Source organism: Haliotis rubra, unplaced genomic scaffold (assembly GCF_003918875.1).
Source record: "Haliotis rubra isolate DU_JTF1 unplaced genomic scaffold, ASM391887v1 Scf1572, whole genome shotgun sequence".
Taxonomy (NCBI): Eukaryota; Metazoa; Mollusca; class Gastropoda; order Lepetellida; family Haliotidae; genus Haliotis; species Haliotis rubra.
In genome coordinates, this window is record NW_025765528.1 from 51044 (window position 1) to 67249 (window position 16206).

Consider the following 16206-nt stretch of genomic DNA (forward strand, 5'->3'; position numbering starts at 1 on the left):
TTTTGTAGGAAAATGTCACAATATCAACACTGCCACAGGGCATCACGTGGGCTCAATATCACCAGGGATTTCTTTAGTTTAAACTCAAATGCTCTTACACAATATAAAGTTTATTACGTGACTTGATGAATAAAGTTATCAGAATGATCATGAAGATTAGCGTGTAGTTCATGGAGAATTGATAGGCTATGCTTGAATGATGTCACACACATTTTCTGTCTGAACCACGTATCGATAACGGCTTGCAATTCCTCAAATTCTTTTATTTGGTGTCTAAAAAAACAAGGGGTGGGGAGGGGAAGAGAAGTGACGTAGCCTAATGGTTTAAGCGTTGGCTCTTCACGCTGAATACCCGGGTTCGATTCCCCACATGGGTGAGTACAATAAGTGAAGCGGTGTCCCCCGCCGTGATATTGCTGGAATATTGCTAAAAGCGATCAAATATATTGTAAAACTAAACTCGCTCACTTTTAAAATGACATAGGGTACAGAATGAAATTCTCGGATTATATTATGAGCGCTCTGTGGCCTCCCAGGACATCTCAACAGAGTCATCAGCACTGATAGTTACCCGCAAAAGAAACTTGGAGCACATCACGCCAGCCATTAAAGATCTGCAGTTGTACATTGGTATTGCGTTGAAAGTGCTTGTGCTTGGGTTCAAGGCACTCCACTGCCTGGCATTTACTTTGCCTGTCTGACTTCATGTAGAAACACCGGCTCCAACGATTACTGAGATTTTGTAATTAAATAAGAGGCCATTATGGTGCCATCCAGGACTAAGATTTCTGGTTGTCCAGACAACAGGCCTGTATCTGTGGAATAATATAAATTCAGGAACTACGTAAACTGAAAACACTTTTTGAGAAGATCTCTGAAGTGTAGAGACTCAATGGATTGGTTTGCCATGAAAATCAAGAATGACACCCCATGCACATGTATGGGTGCTACTGCGTTGTGCACGTGCATCCCATGCGTTGTGTTTAGGGGTGGTGACAAAGAGAAAAGGTGGTGCGTTCATAAGATGTCTGTCTTTGAAACGTTTGTTAACGCTTATACGTCCTATCAAAATGGAATGGTCGAGGGATTGTCTTGTGCAAATTCTCAAAATTGTGCAGATGTTAGTGAGGAATTTAACATAGCAGATTAAACTGACCAATAAGAGAGCGAAAGATAGCTTGCCCTCTAAAAGAAAGACAAAAGCCACTGAGGTTCGAATCCCTGTTTGGACAATAATTTTTAAATATAAAAATATACATATTTGCAACCGTATATTGTTTTTATGTGTTATGGGTAACTTATGTTTCAAATTGGAAAGGAATCGGTGAAGAAATGGATTTTTTTAGTAAATTCTCCCGCTGCACTCATTACATAAAATACACTTGTGTATTTGAAAGATAAGTTACTCATAACATATAAAAACAATATACGGTTGCAAAAAATATAGATTTTTATTCTTTAAAATTATTGTCCAGTGATTCGAATCCCTGTGATAAAAGCAATGTACTGCAGCCACAGGGACACAATAGGGCCAGCCTGTAGCGATGAAGCCGGAGACTGTTACCTGATATAATCTAATAAAAACACAACTTAACTGTCTAAACAAACCAATACCATATTTACACAAATAAAACAGAGAATATGACAATGTTGTATTTACAAAAATAAAACGTGGAAAATATGACATTGTCACCCAGTGCAGTGTGCGAAACAGTTTCCAAGTTTTTGCTAGCCAGTCGGGCTAGCTATGCCTGAAAGTTACTAGCCCATAAAATAATTCACCAGTCCGAAAAATGAATGTAGACACGGGTTTCATCATTAAGCTGCTAGCTAAATGTTAAACATTTTTATGAGGCCATAATCTTGCATGTTTTAAAAGTGTGTTATAACTTAACAAGTCGGAGAGAGTGGTATATTTACAAAATGGGTCGACCCATGAAAATTCATTAGCCAGTCGGGCCAGTGACTGTGGAGATTTACTGGCCCGAGACCCGTGAAGATCCGGGGTAGAATAGGTCTTCAGCAACCCATGTGCTTGCCATAAAAAGCGACTATCTTGTCGTAAGAGGCGACTAACGGGATCGGGTGGTCAGTTTCGCTGACTTGGTTGACATATGTCATCGGTTCCCAATTGCGCAGATCGATGCTCATGCTGTTGATCACTGGATTGTCTGGTCCAGACTCGATTATTTACAGACCGCCGCCATATAGCTGGAATATTGCTGAGTGCGGCGTAAAACTAAACTCACTCACTCACTGGCCCGACTGGATTTTTACTCGCCACGGGCTTGCGGGCCTGGCTAGCTATTCTCGAAACGTTCGTAGCTCTAAGAACTTCTTAAGACCATTCTTAACACATTGGCTACGATCAAAGTTAACAATTCTTAGGGCTACGAACGTTTCGAGAATAAGGGCCCAGAGGGGCTATTTCGCACACTGCTGTCACGTGATAGCTAATTGGTTGTCTGCGCACTGACTCCTTGCTCATGCTTCCGGTCATTATTATTTCCTGGTCAGTTACGGAGTATCGATAAGCCACTGTGTTGAAGTGTAATTATTTCTGCATATTTTGTTTCCTCATCCGGTGTATTTTGGGTTTTTACGATGATGGACCAGCGTACCAAAATCATTCACCACTGGGTGCGAGACTTTTCAAGTCACATCCTCATGTGTATTTTGTGATGGCCGGCTTCCTACTTGCGTCCGACCAGACACTGAAGTATGTCCACCTTGTCACATAAGTAACAGCAGCATCCGGCAGTGACGATGTACATTCAGTTGGACAGTTCGCTTGCAGTCCTTGCTGCAGCTTCTTCCGTGTTGTAGCACTTTGAGTGGTTGGAAACAACATACAGTGGGCGAATTGTTTCATTTGGTCAGTACATAAATATCGAGAATACAGAAGAAAGCCTGCCCTGACACGGTGGTTTATATAAACCTCCTACCAATCATACGTTATTTCTGAACAACAGGGGCGGTGAGGTAGCCTAGTGGTTAAAGCCTTTCCCATCACGCCGAGGGCCCGGGTTCGATTCCCCACATGGGTACAATGTGTAAAGTCCATTTCTGGTGTCCCCCGTCGTGATATTGCTGGAATATTGATACAAGCGGCGTACAACTAAACTCACTCACTCACTGAACAACAGTTCATGTCGATATTTTCCTTCAACTGTCACTTGCCCGTGCATACGTTTCACTCTTCATGTCCCAATGAATCCAGTGAAATATTATGCTATTCGGTTTGTAGACAATGATTCTGCGCTCGAAGACGTAAAATGATGCTTATAGAGGGTGATCCCTTCACATAGCAATTTAAGTTAAAAGTAACGAAAACGTGCCCAAAAAATTATGCACAAAAAAGAAGAACGCCAACATTAATTGACCATGCTTTATTATGTGTACTAAGAGAAGAAGGTTTTGGCATTTTGTTTGTAAAGTACTTCGGCTCACAGACATGAAATATATATGTTTCACAAACACTTTAACCCATAAAATCATTGAACATATCGATTAGGAGCGGTTCTGACCAGACAATCCAGTGATGAGCAGCATCAACATAGATCTACGTAATTACGATGACGTGTGCACAACAGCTGTGAAAATTCTACTAATTGAACATAAGAGGTTTTAACACCATCTAAGTACCAGCTGCCTATAATGCTACAGGAGATTAACATTTTTTAAAGAAGTAAAAAGTTATCAAAGAAGTAAATCAGTCGGGAACAGGTCAAAACGGCCAAAGGACAAAAGGGCCAGAGGACAAAAGGGCCAAAACTGGAAAGTCAAAAGGGCCAAAGAAAAGTCAAAGGGCCACACATTAAAGTCAAAAGGGCCAAACGTTTAAAAAATAGTAACATTAGAAGAAAATCATTACATGTTGTTGCAGTGGTTCTAATCCTAAACAGCTCAGAGTGTCTCAGTGTTCCTTATTTAAAACATCTCAGAGCGGTTAAGTGTTTATTTTATGAGCATGCTCATGACCAGACTTTTGACTTTGACTTTTTCAATTTTGGTCCTTTTGTCCTTTGGCCCTTTTACTACAACCCAAAAAGTCGATATTGTTTTTACGCAATGATTCAACTCTGTGAAGCAAATCAACAACAACATAGACAATCTGAAGGCCTCAAAAACATTTTAATACTCGAAAAGGTAAACAAATGCTTGGTATATACACCATCGCAAAATGCTGATTCAGTTTAGATTCTGTTCATCACCCAATATCATTCTTAACATTTGAAGTCTGTAAACCCTCTTGAGTATGAGCTGTAGTACTAGCCAGCTAGCAGACGAAGTGATATTATTACCTAGCAACGTCACTGAAACCCATTATAAGTGATCGCCTACCAATCCAATCTTCACTCTGGCAAGCAGTGGCTGCTGGAAGGACATTTGTCATGGCTCTTGTTATAAACAAACAATATGTGTCACTGTTAATCTACAAGGAGTTGATGTTCTGAGGTGTTTAGGACATTTTGTACTTCAATACTAACAAAACGAAAACACCTGTAAATGGAATCTGTCTATTTTATATGAACGTCTGAATATTCTGGAGTGTGGCCTTACATATCATTATTAATATCACAGTCTTACATTTCACTTAAATTGAATATCACAGTCTGAAATTTTACATCAAAATTGGATATCACACAGTTATATATTTAACATTTACATTACAGTTCACACAGGTAACTGGTTGTATGAAGAGATCAAACTTACGTTTTAGATCTGTTCCAGTTAATTTAGAAAGTTGAGACATATCTTTCATATTTACAATGTCAGTGAGTGAGTTGTCAGATCTGTGATTTTTGTTGACCAGCGTCATGACATCATATTGAGGGGAGCATTATGACTATCCCATAGCTACTATCCCATAGTTACATAGTCTTAGTAACAACCTGAATATATTTACCCTAATAATAGTGTGGACATGTGCTCTAAGTGCTACATTATTACCCCCATCAATGGATCACTGTGCTGTCGATTTCATTCTCAGCTCCCTGGGTGGTATATAACCCAAGAAGGTTAAGTCACATAAAAATCTTATCCTGCCGGGTACCCAGTCACTGCTTGGTGAACAGAGGCACATTTCTAACATTCACTTGACTGAGGAGACATCAGGACAGAGCAGAACCCTGAAACTCGAGGAAGTCAGAATTTTCGCATCCACCCTAACCAAAATTCCTTAACTTCAACCAATTTGTGACATGTGTGCTGTGCGCAGGACCACTTGCCAGTATGTGCTTGTTCCCACAAACGGATTGCTGGGACATACATTATAACAATCAATGCATCACTCCCTCACTGACAGTGCTACTTGGTTCTTCTCTAGCAGGTCTGTAGACATATACTTATCTATACATTATCTATACATTATTCTTCATAGATGGTACAGTTACATATTCTACCAATACATATTTCATCCTGATATACATATTCTAATCTAAACTTTGAGCTGTTTATTGGGCATTACAGAATGCATCAAACAACATTTTCCATCATTCTTAATACTTGATCATCTGTAGGTCTTATTGTAAGTGTAAATGACTTCACAACGCATGTATATGTAAACAACTCTCCAAATCTTTCAGGGACATTGTAGATGCTTTAGGTATCTGTGAAGATTGGTTTGAGACTAAATAAGTTGAAAAAAATCAACAAAATGAATAAGGGTATCGTCCCTTTGAGGAATGAAGCTATTGATCAAATGCCTGGTTTGTCCATGGATTAGAGCCTTTGTATAAATAAATGGGGAAAAACACATTGATGACATTTTACGGCATGAAAATGCAACATTAGACCAAAGTGACTTTACTTTCAGAAGGAAACAGAATAACCTTGCCTTGATGAATGAGACAACTGAACAGTTGCCTCTCTGCTCTGTGAAATAGAGTTTGCTGGCTTCGCAGATATATCGGAATAACAATCCTTTGTGGAATGAATCAGAATGATGTCATTTTATAGAATAAGAAGCAATTCTGATCTTTCCCAAATAACTCATACTGACCACCATTTCATGGATTAAGCTGAGTGACAACCTTGTTGGATCAATCACACTGAGTTTGCTCCCTTTCATGAATAAATCAGTGACCTCCCCTACATGAAATTAAAGAAACAGACTGTTGCCATTTCACGAATACAGTAGACTGGCCTTCCTGATGTGGATGAATCACAGAGATAGCCTTTTGGATCAATTATAAGAGTTTCACTTTGCATGGAGTTACCTCCCTTACATGAAAGACACAGAGTGATGTCCCTTTTATCTTTTCTCAATTCTCAGCATCATTCCATCCTGAGGCTTTGGTTCAAAGGCATTTGTCTCTGGAGGTATCTGGAAGAGAGAAAGACAACCCTTGAATTACAACCCTGTCAACAGTTTCCCTTCAGAGCAGCATCAAGTCTCAGTAACTGCACCGGCAGCCATGGATGGGTGGTGCATCTCTTCTGAAAGATTTGCTTCATTTGTCATCATTGAAACACTCCCCTACAAAACATGGTGTTTCAGCAATAATCCATCCCTATCAGCACGGCAGACCCATAAGGTGGTTGAACAGATCATGGATGTGTTATCACTAAAGGAAGATGGTGAGGACATACTTTGTGACATGACTTTGCACAATGCATACACTTTTACATGTATACCATCAGCCGAAGGCACATCAACATCCTTGGCCACAGGGTCAGGTACTGAAGCATTTGGTTCTCACATTTGATATGAGCATGCTGAGCCAATGAGATGAGATTCTAAACTTGGACCTTCTCCCCCAAGATCAGTCACCCTCTCCCCAGAGGTCAGACATCTTCTCCCCCAAGGCATGTACCCTCTCCCTTAAGATCAAACATCTTCTCCACCAAGGTCAGACATCCTTTCCCCTAAGGTCAGACATCATCTACCCCAAGGTCAGACACCCTCTCCCCCCAAGGTCAGACACCCTCTCCCTTAAGGTCAGACATCCTCTACCCTAAGGTCAGACATAATCTCCCCCAAGGCCAGACACCCTTTCCCCTGAGGTCAGACATCCTCTCCCCCAAGACTTGTACCCTCTCCCCCAAGGTCAGACACCCTCTCCCTTAAGGTCAGACATCCTCTACCCCAAGGTCAGACATAATCTCCCCAAGGCCAGACACACCCTCTCCCCTGAGGTCAGACATCCTCTCCCCAAGGCCAGACCTCTCCCCAAGGTCAGACACCCTCTCCCCAAGGCCAGACACCCTCTCCCCCAAGGCCAGACACCCTCTCCCCCAAGGCCAGACACCCTCTCCCGAAAGGTCAGACACCCTCTCCCCCAAGGCCAGACACTATCTCCCCCAGGGCTAGACACCTCCCCAAGGACAGCCACCTTGTCCTCACAAAACAAATATGTTTGAGATGACAATGGGTCCCCATCAGTAACCAGTCATTCTGAACTGGAAACGCCTCACATGTGTCACAAATGTGTCAGATCAGTGTAAAGATTGGTTCAAGATTGGTTCAAGCCTGGTATCAACAGGGCTTCTACCTTTGTTTCTGGACCGGTGACAAAACGATACTTCTGAAGAATTCCTGCTATAGCCATCTTGACAGTCAGGTGGGCAAACCTCATCCCAATGCAGTTTCTTGGACCCGCACCGAACGGCAGGTACACATAGTTGTAATTGTCTGGGCGATTTTCTGGGCGGAACCTATAAATGAAATAATAATGATAATAATATGCCGGACGAACCCTGTCTGCTCCATATCATTTTTAATCTGTAAAACATAATAATAATGCAAGATTCAGAAAAAGCATGCTACATATGCAGACCTCGCCTTTGAAATGTCTCGCTTGCATCCAAAGTACACTGTTGTCAGGCTCCCCATTGTTCTCGGTGCCCTTGGTTTGGTACCTCCTGATCTCTTGGCGCAGATCAGGAGAGTGCCCAGGTTCTCCAACGGGAGCACAGCCCTTCTGACAATCTGTGTAATGCAGAAGGCTGCAGTGTTGGGGAGCCTTCATATTCTCCAGAAAGTTCTGGGTGGGTTTGACTAGGCAGCGATTCCTGGGAGAAGTCCCTTTCGCTGCCTGGGCTGTGTGTAGAGGGGGCAAGGGCCCTGAGCTGATGATGAGCCTTACCAGCCTGACTGTGCTAGAATCACCCAAACACTCCCTGCTACTATTTGTAATCAGTAAAATAATAATAATGGGGTAGTAGTAGCAGCAATAGGAGCTGTAGGTAAATAGGTAATAGTAGTAGTAGCAGCAGCAAAAGGAGCTGTTAGTAAATAGGTAATAGTAGCAGTAGCAGCAATAGGAGCTGTCAGTAAATAGGTAATAGTAGTAGTAGCAGCAATAGGAGCTGTCAGTAAACAGGTAATAGTAGTAGTGGTAGCAGCAATAGGAGCTGTTAGTAAATAGGTAATAGTAGTAGTGGCAGCAATAGGAGCTGTCAGTAAATAGGTAATAGTAGTAGTGGCAGCAGCAATAGGAGCTGTCAGTAAATAGGTAATAGTAGCAGTAGCAGCAATAGGAGCTGTTAGTAAATAGGTAATAGTAGTAGTGGCAGCAATAGGAGCTGTCAGTAAATAGGTAATAGTAGTAGCAGCAGCAATAGGAGCTGTTAGTAAATAGGTAATAGTAGTAGTAGCAGCAATAGAAGCTGTCAGTAAATAGGTAATAGTAGTAGTAGCAGCAGCAATAGGAGCTGTTAGTAAATAGGTAATAGTAGTAGTAGCAGCAGCAATAGGAGCTGTTAGTAAATAGGTAATAGTAGTAGTAGCAGCAGCAATAGGAGCTGTTAGTAAATAGGTAATAGTAGTAGTAGCAGCAATAGGAGCTGTCAGTAAATAGGTAATAGTAGTAGTGGCAGCAGCAATAGGAGCTGTTAGTAAATAGGTAATAGTAGCAGTAGCAGCAATAGGAGCTGTCAGTAAATAGGTAATAGTAGTAGTGGCAGCAATAGGAGCTGTTAGTAAATAGGTAATAGTAGTAGTAGCAGCAGCAATAGAAGCTGTCAGTAAATAGGTAATAGTAGTAGTAGAAGCAGCAATAGGAGCTGTTAGTAAATAGGTAATAGTAGTAGTAGCAGCAGCAATAGGAGCTGTTAGTAAATAGGTAATAGTAGTAGTAGCAGCAGCAATAGGGCTGTTAAAATGGGTAATAGTAGCAGTAGCAGCAATAGGAGCCTGTCAGTAAATAGGTAATAGTAGTAGTAGCAGCAGCAATAGGAGCTGTTAGTAAATAGGTAATAGTAGCAGTAGCAGCAATAGGAGCTGTCAGTAAATAGGTAATAGTAGCAGTAGCAGCAATAGGAGCTGTTAGTAAATAGGTAATAGTAGTAGTGGCAGCAGCAATAGGAGCTGTTAGTAAATAGGTAATAGTAGTAGTGGCAGCAATAGGAACTGTTAGTAAATAGGTAATAGTAGTAGTGGCAGCAATAGGAGCTGTTAGTAAATAGGTAATAGTAGTAGTAGCAGCAGCAATAGGAGCTGTCAGTAAATAGGTAATAGTAGTAGTAGCAGCAGCAATAGGAGCTGTCAGTAAATAGGTAATAGTAGTAGTAGCAGCAATAGGAGCTGTTAGTAAATAGGTAATAGTAGTAGTGGCAGCAATAGGAGCTGTTAGTAAATAGGTAATAGTAGTAGTAGCAGCAGCAATAGGAGCTGTTAGTAAACAGGGTAATAGTAGCAGTAGCAGCAATAAGAGCTGTTAGTAAACAGGTAATAGTAGTAGTAGCAGCAGCAATGGGAGCTGTCAGTAAACAGGTAATAGTAGTAGCAGCAGCAGCAATAGGGCCGTTAGCAACAGGCAATAGGTAGTAGTAGTAGCAGCAATAGGAGCTGTTAGTAAATAGGTAATAGTAGTAGTGGCAGCAATAGGAGCTGTTAGTAAATAGGTAATAGTAGTAGTAGCAGCAGCAATAGGAGCTGTTAGTAAATAGGTAATAGTAGCAGTAGCAGCAATAGGAGCTGTTAGTAAATAGGTAATAGTAGTAGTAGCAGCAGCAATAGGAGCTGTCAGTAAATAGGTAATAGTAGTAGCAGCAGCAATAGGAGCTGTCAGTAAATAGCTAATAGTAGTAGTAGCAGCAGCAATAGGAGCTGTCAGTAAATAGGTAATAGTAGTAGTAGCAGCAATAGGAGCTGTTAGTAAAAGGTAATAGTAGTAGTAGCAGCAGCAATAGGAGCTGTTAGTAAATAGGTAATAGTAGTAGTAGCAGCAGCAATAGGAGCTGTTAGTAAATAGGTAATAGTAGCAGTAGCAGCAATAGGAGCTGTTAGTAAATAGGTAATAGTAGTAGTAGCAGCAATAGGAGCTGTTAGTAAAAAGGTAATAGTAGTAGTAGCAGCAGCAATAGGAGCTGTTAGTAAATAGGTAATAGTAGTAGTGGCAGCAATAGGAGCTGTAAGTAAATAGGTAATAGTAGCAGTAGCAGCAATAGGAGCTGTAAGTAAATCGGTAATAGTAGTAGTGGCAGCAATAGGAGCTGTTAGTAAATAGGTAATAGTAGTAGTGGCAGCAGCAATAGGAGCTGTCAGTAAATAGGTAATAGTAGCAGCAGCAGCAATAGGAGCTGTAAGTAAATAGCTAATAGTAGTAGTAGCAGCAGCAATAGGAGCTGTCAGTAAATAGGTAATAGTAGTAGTAGCAGCAATAGGAGCTGTTAGTAAAAAGGTAATAGTAGTAGTAGCAGCAGCAATAGGAGCTGTTAGTAAATAGGTAATAGTAGTAGTAGCAGCAGCAATAGGAGCTGTTAGTAAATAGGTAATAGTAGTAGCAGCAGCAGCAATAGGAGCTGTTAGTAAATAGGTAATAGTAGTAGTAGCAGCAATAGGAGCTGTTAGTAAAAAGGTAATAGTAGTAGTAGCAGCAGCAATAGGAGCTGTTAGTAAATAGGTAATAGTAGTAGTAGCAGCAGCAATAGGAACTGTTAGTAAATAGGTAATAGTAGTAGTAGCAGCAGCAATAGGAACTGTTAGTAAATAGGTAATAGTAGCAGTAGCAGCAATAGGAGCTGTTAGTAAAAAGGTAATAGTAGTAGTAGCAGCAATAGAGCCGTTAGTAAACAGGTAATAGTAGCAGTAGCAGCAATAGGAGCCGTCAGTAACAGGTAATAGTAGCAGCAGCTTAAGCAATAGGAGCCTGTTAGCAAAAAGGTAATAGTAGTAGCAGCAGCAGCCAGGAGCTGTTAGTAAACAGGTAATAGTAGTAGCAGCAGCAGCAACAGGAGCCGTTAGTAAACAGGTAATAGCAGCAGCAGCAGCAATAGGAGCTGGGTCAGCAACAGGCAATAGTAGAAGTGGTAGAAGCAAGCAGCAATAGGAGCCGTTAGCAACAGGTAATAGTAGTAGTGGCAGCAGCAACAGGAGCCGTCAGTAAACAGGTAATAGCAGCAGCAGCAGCAACAGGAGCTGTAAGTAAACAGCTAATAGTAGTAGTAGCTAACAAGGGAGCTGTCAGTAAATGGGTAATAGCAGCAGCAGCAGCAAACAGGAGCCGTAAGTAAACAGGCTAATAGTAGTAGTGGCAGCGCAATAGGAGCCGTTAGTAACAGGTAATAGTGTTGTTGCAGCAACAGAAGCCGTCAGCAACAGGTAATAGTAGTAGTGGCAGCAGTAATAGGAGCTGTTAGTATATAGGTAATAGTAGTAGCAGTAATGCAGCAACAGGAGCCGTTAGCAACAGGTAATAGTAGTAGCAGCGGTTAACAGAAGCCGTCAGTAACAGGTAATAGCAGCAGCAGCAAGCAATAGGAGCCGTCAGCAACAGGTAATAGTAAGTAGTGGCAGTGGCAGCAATAGGAGCTGTTAGCATACAGGTAATAGTAGTAGCAGCAGCAGCAATAGGAGCCGTCAGTAAAACAGGTAATAGTAGTAGTAGCAGCAGCAACAGGAGCTGCTAGGCAACAGGTAATAGTAGTAGTAGCAGCAACATGAGCTGTTAGCAACAGGTAATAGTAGTAGCAGCGTTAGCAGCAAGGAGCTGTAAGTAGCAACAGGTAACAGTAGTAGTAGCAGCAGCAAAAGGAGCTGTTAGTAAATAGGTAATAGTAGCAGTAGCAGTAATAGGAGCTGTTAGTAAATAGGTAATAGTAGCAGTAGCAGCAATAGGAGCTGTCAGTAAATAGGTAATAGTAGTAGTGGCAGCAGCAATAGGAGCTGTTAGTATATAGGTAATAGTAGTAGTAGCAGCAGCAATAGGAGCTGTCAGTAAATAGGTAATAGTAGTAGTAGCAGCTAAAGTGGTTCTGGTATTTGCAACAGCTGTAGCTAAACTGGTTGTGGTAGTAGTAGCAGCTTCCGAAGTAGTTGTAGTGGTATTGAACGTGATACCAACATTCAACAATGATATCCACCTCCCTGGTAACCAAAACAATGAGAGCTTATATACCAAGGATGATATCTCATTCATAATTCTGAGCAAAACCATCTATATCCTGGTGTATACAAGGGGCGCAACTTTTTAGCAATATTCCAGCAACTCTTCAGACAGGGTTATCATACATTTGACCACTCTCAACTGACAACAATGATAAACTATTTTACCTCTCTGGGTTGTAGGTCTCCGGATCAGGCCAGTATTCAGGGTCTTTGTGTATGGCTCCAACAGGAATATGGATTTCAATTCCCTTTTTGATAAGGATGCCATTAATCGTGATGTCCTCTTCGGCAACTCTGGACATTCTACAATGGTCAAGTGTACAGGATAAGTCAAGATATGGGATTAGCATAATATGAATTAAACCATACCAAAGCAGCATAATAAGTCTTAAACCACCTGGGTGCAGGATAATAAGTCTTAAACCACCTGGGAGCAGGATAATTAGTCTTAAACCACCTGGGAGCAGGATAATTAGTCTTAAACCACCTGGGTGCAGGATAATAAGTCTTAAACCACCTGGGTGCAGGATAATAAGTCTTAAACCACCTGGGAGCAGGATAATAAGTCTTAAACCACCTGGGAGCAGGATAATTAGTCTTAAACCACCTGGGTGCAGGATAATAAGTTTTAAACCACATTGGAGCAGGATAATAAGTCTTAAACCACCTGGGTGCAGGATAATAAGTCTTAAACCACCTGGGAGCAGGATAATAAGTCTTAAACCACATGGGAGCATGATAATAAGTCTTAAACCACCTGGGTGCAGGATAATAAGTTTTAAACCACATTGGAGCAGGATAATAAGTCTTAAACCACCTGGGTGCAGGATAATAAGTCTTAAACCACCTGGGTGCAGGATAATAAGTCTTAAACCACATGGGAGCAGGATAATAAGTCTTAAACCACCTGGGTGCAGGATAATTAGTCTTAAACCACCTGGGTGCAGGATAATAAGTTTTAAACCACCTGGGAGCAGGATAATAAGTCTTAAACCACCTGGGAGCAGGATAATAAGTCTTAAACCACCTGGGTGCAGGATAATAAGTCTTAAACCACCTGGGAGCAGGATAATAAGTCTTAAACCACCTGGGAGCAGGATAATTAGTCTTAAACCACCTGGGTGCAGGATAATTAGTCTTAAACCACCTGGGAGCAGGATAATAAGTCTTAAACCACCTGGGAGCAGGATAATAAGTCTTAAACCACTTGGGAGAAGGATAATAAGTCTTAAACCACCTGGGTGCAGGATAATAAGTCTTAAACCACCTGGGTGCAGGATAATAAGTCTTAAACCACATGGGAGCATGATAATAAGTCTTAAACCACATTGGAGCATGATAATAAGGCTTAAACCACATGGGGACAGCATAATAAGTCTTAAACCACGTGGGAGCAGCATAATAAGGCTTAAACCAAATGGAGACAGCATATTAAGTCTTAAACCACATGGGAGTAGGATAATAAGTCTTAAACCATATGGGAGTAGGATAATAAGTCTTAAACCATATAGGGGCAGCATAATAAGTCTTTAACCATATGGACATAGCATAATAAGATTTAAACCATATGGCGGCAGCATAATAAGACTTAAACCATATGGAGGCAGCATAATAAGATTTAAACCACATGGAGGCAGCATAATAAGTCTTAACCCATATGGAGGCAGCATAATAAGATTTAAACCACATGGAGGCAGCATAATAAGACTTAACCCATATGGAGGCAGCATAATAAGATTTAAACCACATGGAGGCAGCATAATAAGATTTAAACCATTCCTGTGACTACTGATAATGGTAGATACCTTGTTGCTGGTGGGAAGAGACGCAGACTTTCCAGGTAGGCACAGTCCAGGTATTCTAATCTTGGCATGGTCTCATAACTTGGGGGTTGCTGTAATGGGATTAAAATAACTTAAACAAACAAACTTCGCAGCTATTTTCAACTTCTGATTGGAATTCTGACAGTATAGAGCCGGGTTTCAGCTCCATCAAACTTTCAGATTCAAGTAAGATGTTGAAAATGCTGTGATATGTATACAAAACAGAAAACTCAAACTCCAAATATGATCCCCAAAACATTAATGTTACCCTGCATACTACATACCAGCTGTTTCATTATCTTGTTTAAGTGCTGCCTTATAATCAAGTTCTTAATTTGAATGTTTAGCTCTCTGTGTTTTGTAATTCTAAAACAAACAATATTACAACAACAACAAAAACAGGATCAAGTAACGTCTACTAGAGGGTTTTAGATTTGATGTTACACCGGACTGACTAAGTTTGGTTTTACACCGCTTTTAGCAATATTCCAGCAACATCACAGCTGGGGACACCAGAAATGGGCTTCACACATTGTGCCCATGTGGGGATTTGAACCCGGGTTTTCGGGGTGACGAGCCAACGCTTTAACCATTAGGCTACCCCACCGCCCCTTGATGTTATAAAAGCAGTAAGGTTAGATGGATGGGTAGATGTGATCTCAGACCAGAAATCCTGCAGTTTAGAATCCTACTCATAAGAGAGGCTACCATTACATAATGCTTACCCCATTGAGAACTCGGTCGATCTCTTCTATGAGTTTGTCTTGACAGTCCTGATTGGTCGCTAGGTTGTAGGCGAAATATGCCAGAGTCAGGTTTGTAGTTTCATAGCCAGCAAAAAGAAACAGGATTGCATTGGCCAGAATCTCATCATTTGTCATCCCTAAAGAACAGAAATATTGCAAGATCATCGTACATTATCTTGTTGCACTCCAACAAGGGTCTGATTGTAAACACGATGGAGAAGGTAAAACAACCTGAGAGAAAAGGTAAAACAACAAGACAGAGAAGGTAAAACAACATGATAGAGAAGGTAAAACTACAACATAGAGAAGGTAAAACAACATAGAGAAGGTAAAAAAACATGATAGAGAAGGTAAAACAAAAAGATAGAGAAGGTAAAACAACATGATAGAGAAGGTAAAACAACAAGATAGAGAAGGTAAAACAACATGATAGAGAAGGTAAAACTACAACATAGAGAAGGTAAAACAACAACACAGAGAAGGTAAAACAACATGAAGGTGAAGGTAAAACAACATGATAGAGAAGGTACAACATGGTAGAGAAGGAAAAACAACATGATAGAGAAGGTAAAACAACAAGATAGAGAAGGTAAAACAACAAGATAGAGAAGGTAAAACAACAAGATAGAGAAGGTAAAACAACATGATAGAGAAGGTAAAACAACATGATAGAGAAGGTAAAACAACATGATAGAGAAGGTAAAACAACATGATAGAAGGTAAAACAACATGATAGAGAAGGTAAAACAACATGATAGAGAAGGTAAAACAACATGATAGAGAAGGTAAAACAACAAGATAGAGAAGGTAAAACAACATGATAGAGAAGGTAAAACAACAAGGTAGAGAAGGTAAAAGTAGAGAAGGTAAAACAACAAGGTAGAGAAGGTAAAGTAGAGAAGGTAAAACAACAAGGTAGAGAAGGTAAAACAACAAGGTAGAGAAGGTAAAACAACAAGATAGAGAAGGTAAAACAACATGATAGAGAAGGTAAAACAACAAGATAGAGAAGGTAAAACAACAAGGTAGAGAAGGTAAAACAACATGATAGAGAAGGTAAAACAACAAGATAGAGAAGGTAAAACAACATGATAGAGAAGGTAAAACAACATGATGGCCAAAACTTCTACCCAACCAAGAGTGTTGACAATTGCAGGAGAACCCAAAGAGAAGAGCTTTAAATCACTTATATATCTGTCTTAATTCCCGAAATTTGATGAAATCTATATTGAGATTTTGATTCATTATACTGAGACGCTAACACATATGTGCTTGAAATGGTTCACAATCAGCCAAGTCTGTA

At 40.6% G+C, this 16206-nt stretch overlaps 1 protein-coding gene across 1 annotated transcript in view; it reads right to left on the reverse strand.

Moving 5' to 3' along the window:
- Positions 1–3374: 3374 nt before the first annotated feature.
- LOC124271110 (cytochrome P450 3A24-like) overlaps positions 3375–16206 on the reverse strand; it is a 46368-nt gene continuing 33536 nt past the window's right edge. The window contains exons 10-14 of the mRNA XM_046706177.1: positions 14883–15040; positions 14140–14228; positions 12500–12637; positions 7497–7659; positions 3375–6328 (exon numbers count right to left, since the gene is read on the reverse strand). Of these exons, the coding sequence (XP_046562133.1) occupies positions 6257–6328; positions 7497–7659; positions 12500–12637; positions 14140–14228; positions 14883–15040 (620 nt within the window). The 3' untranslated portion in view covers positions 3375–6256. The remainder of the gene's footprint in view (positions 6329–7496; positions 7660–12499; positions 12638–14139; positions 14229–14882; positions 15041–16206) is intronic.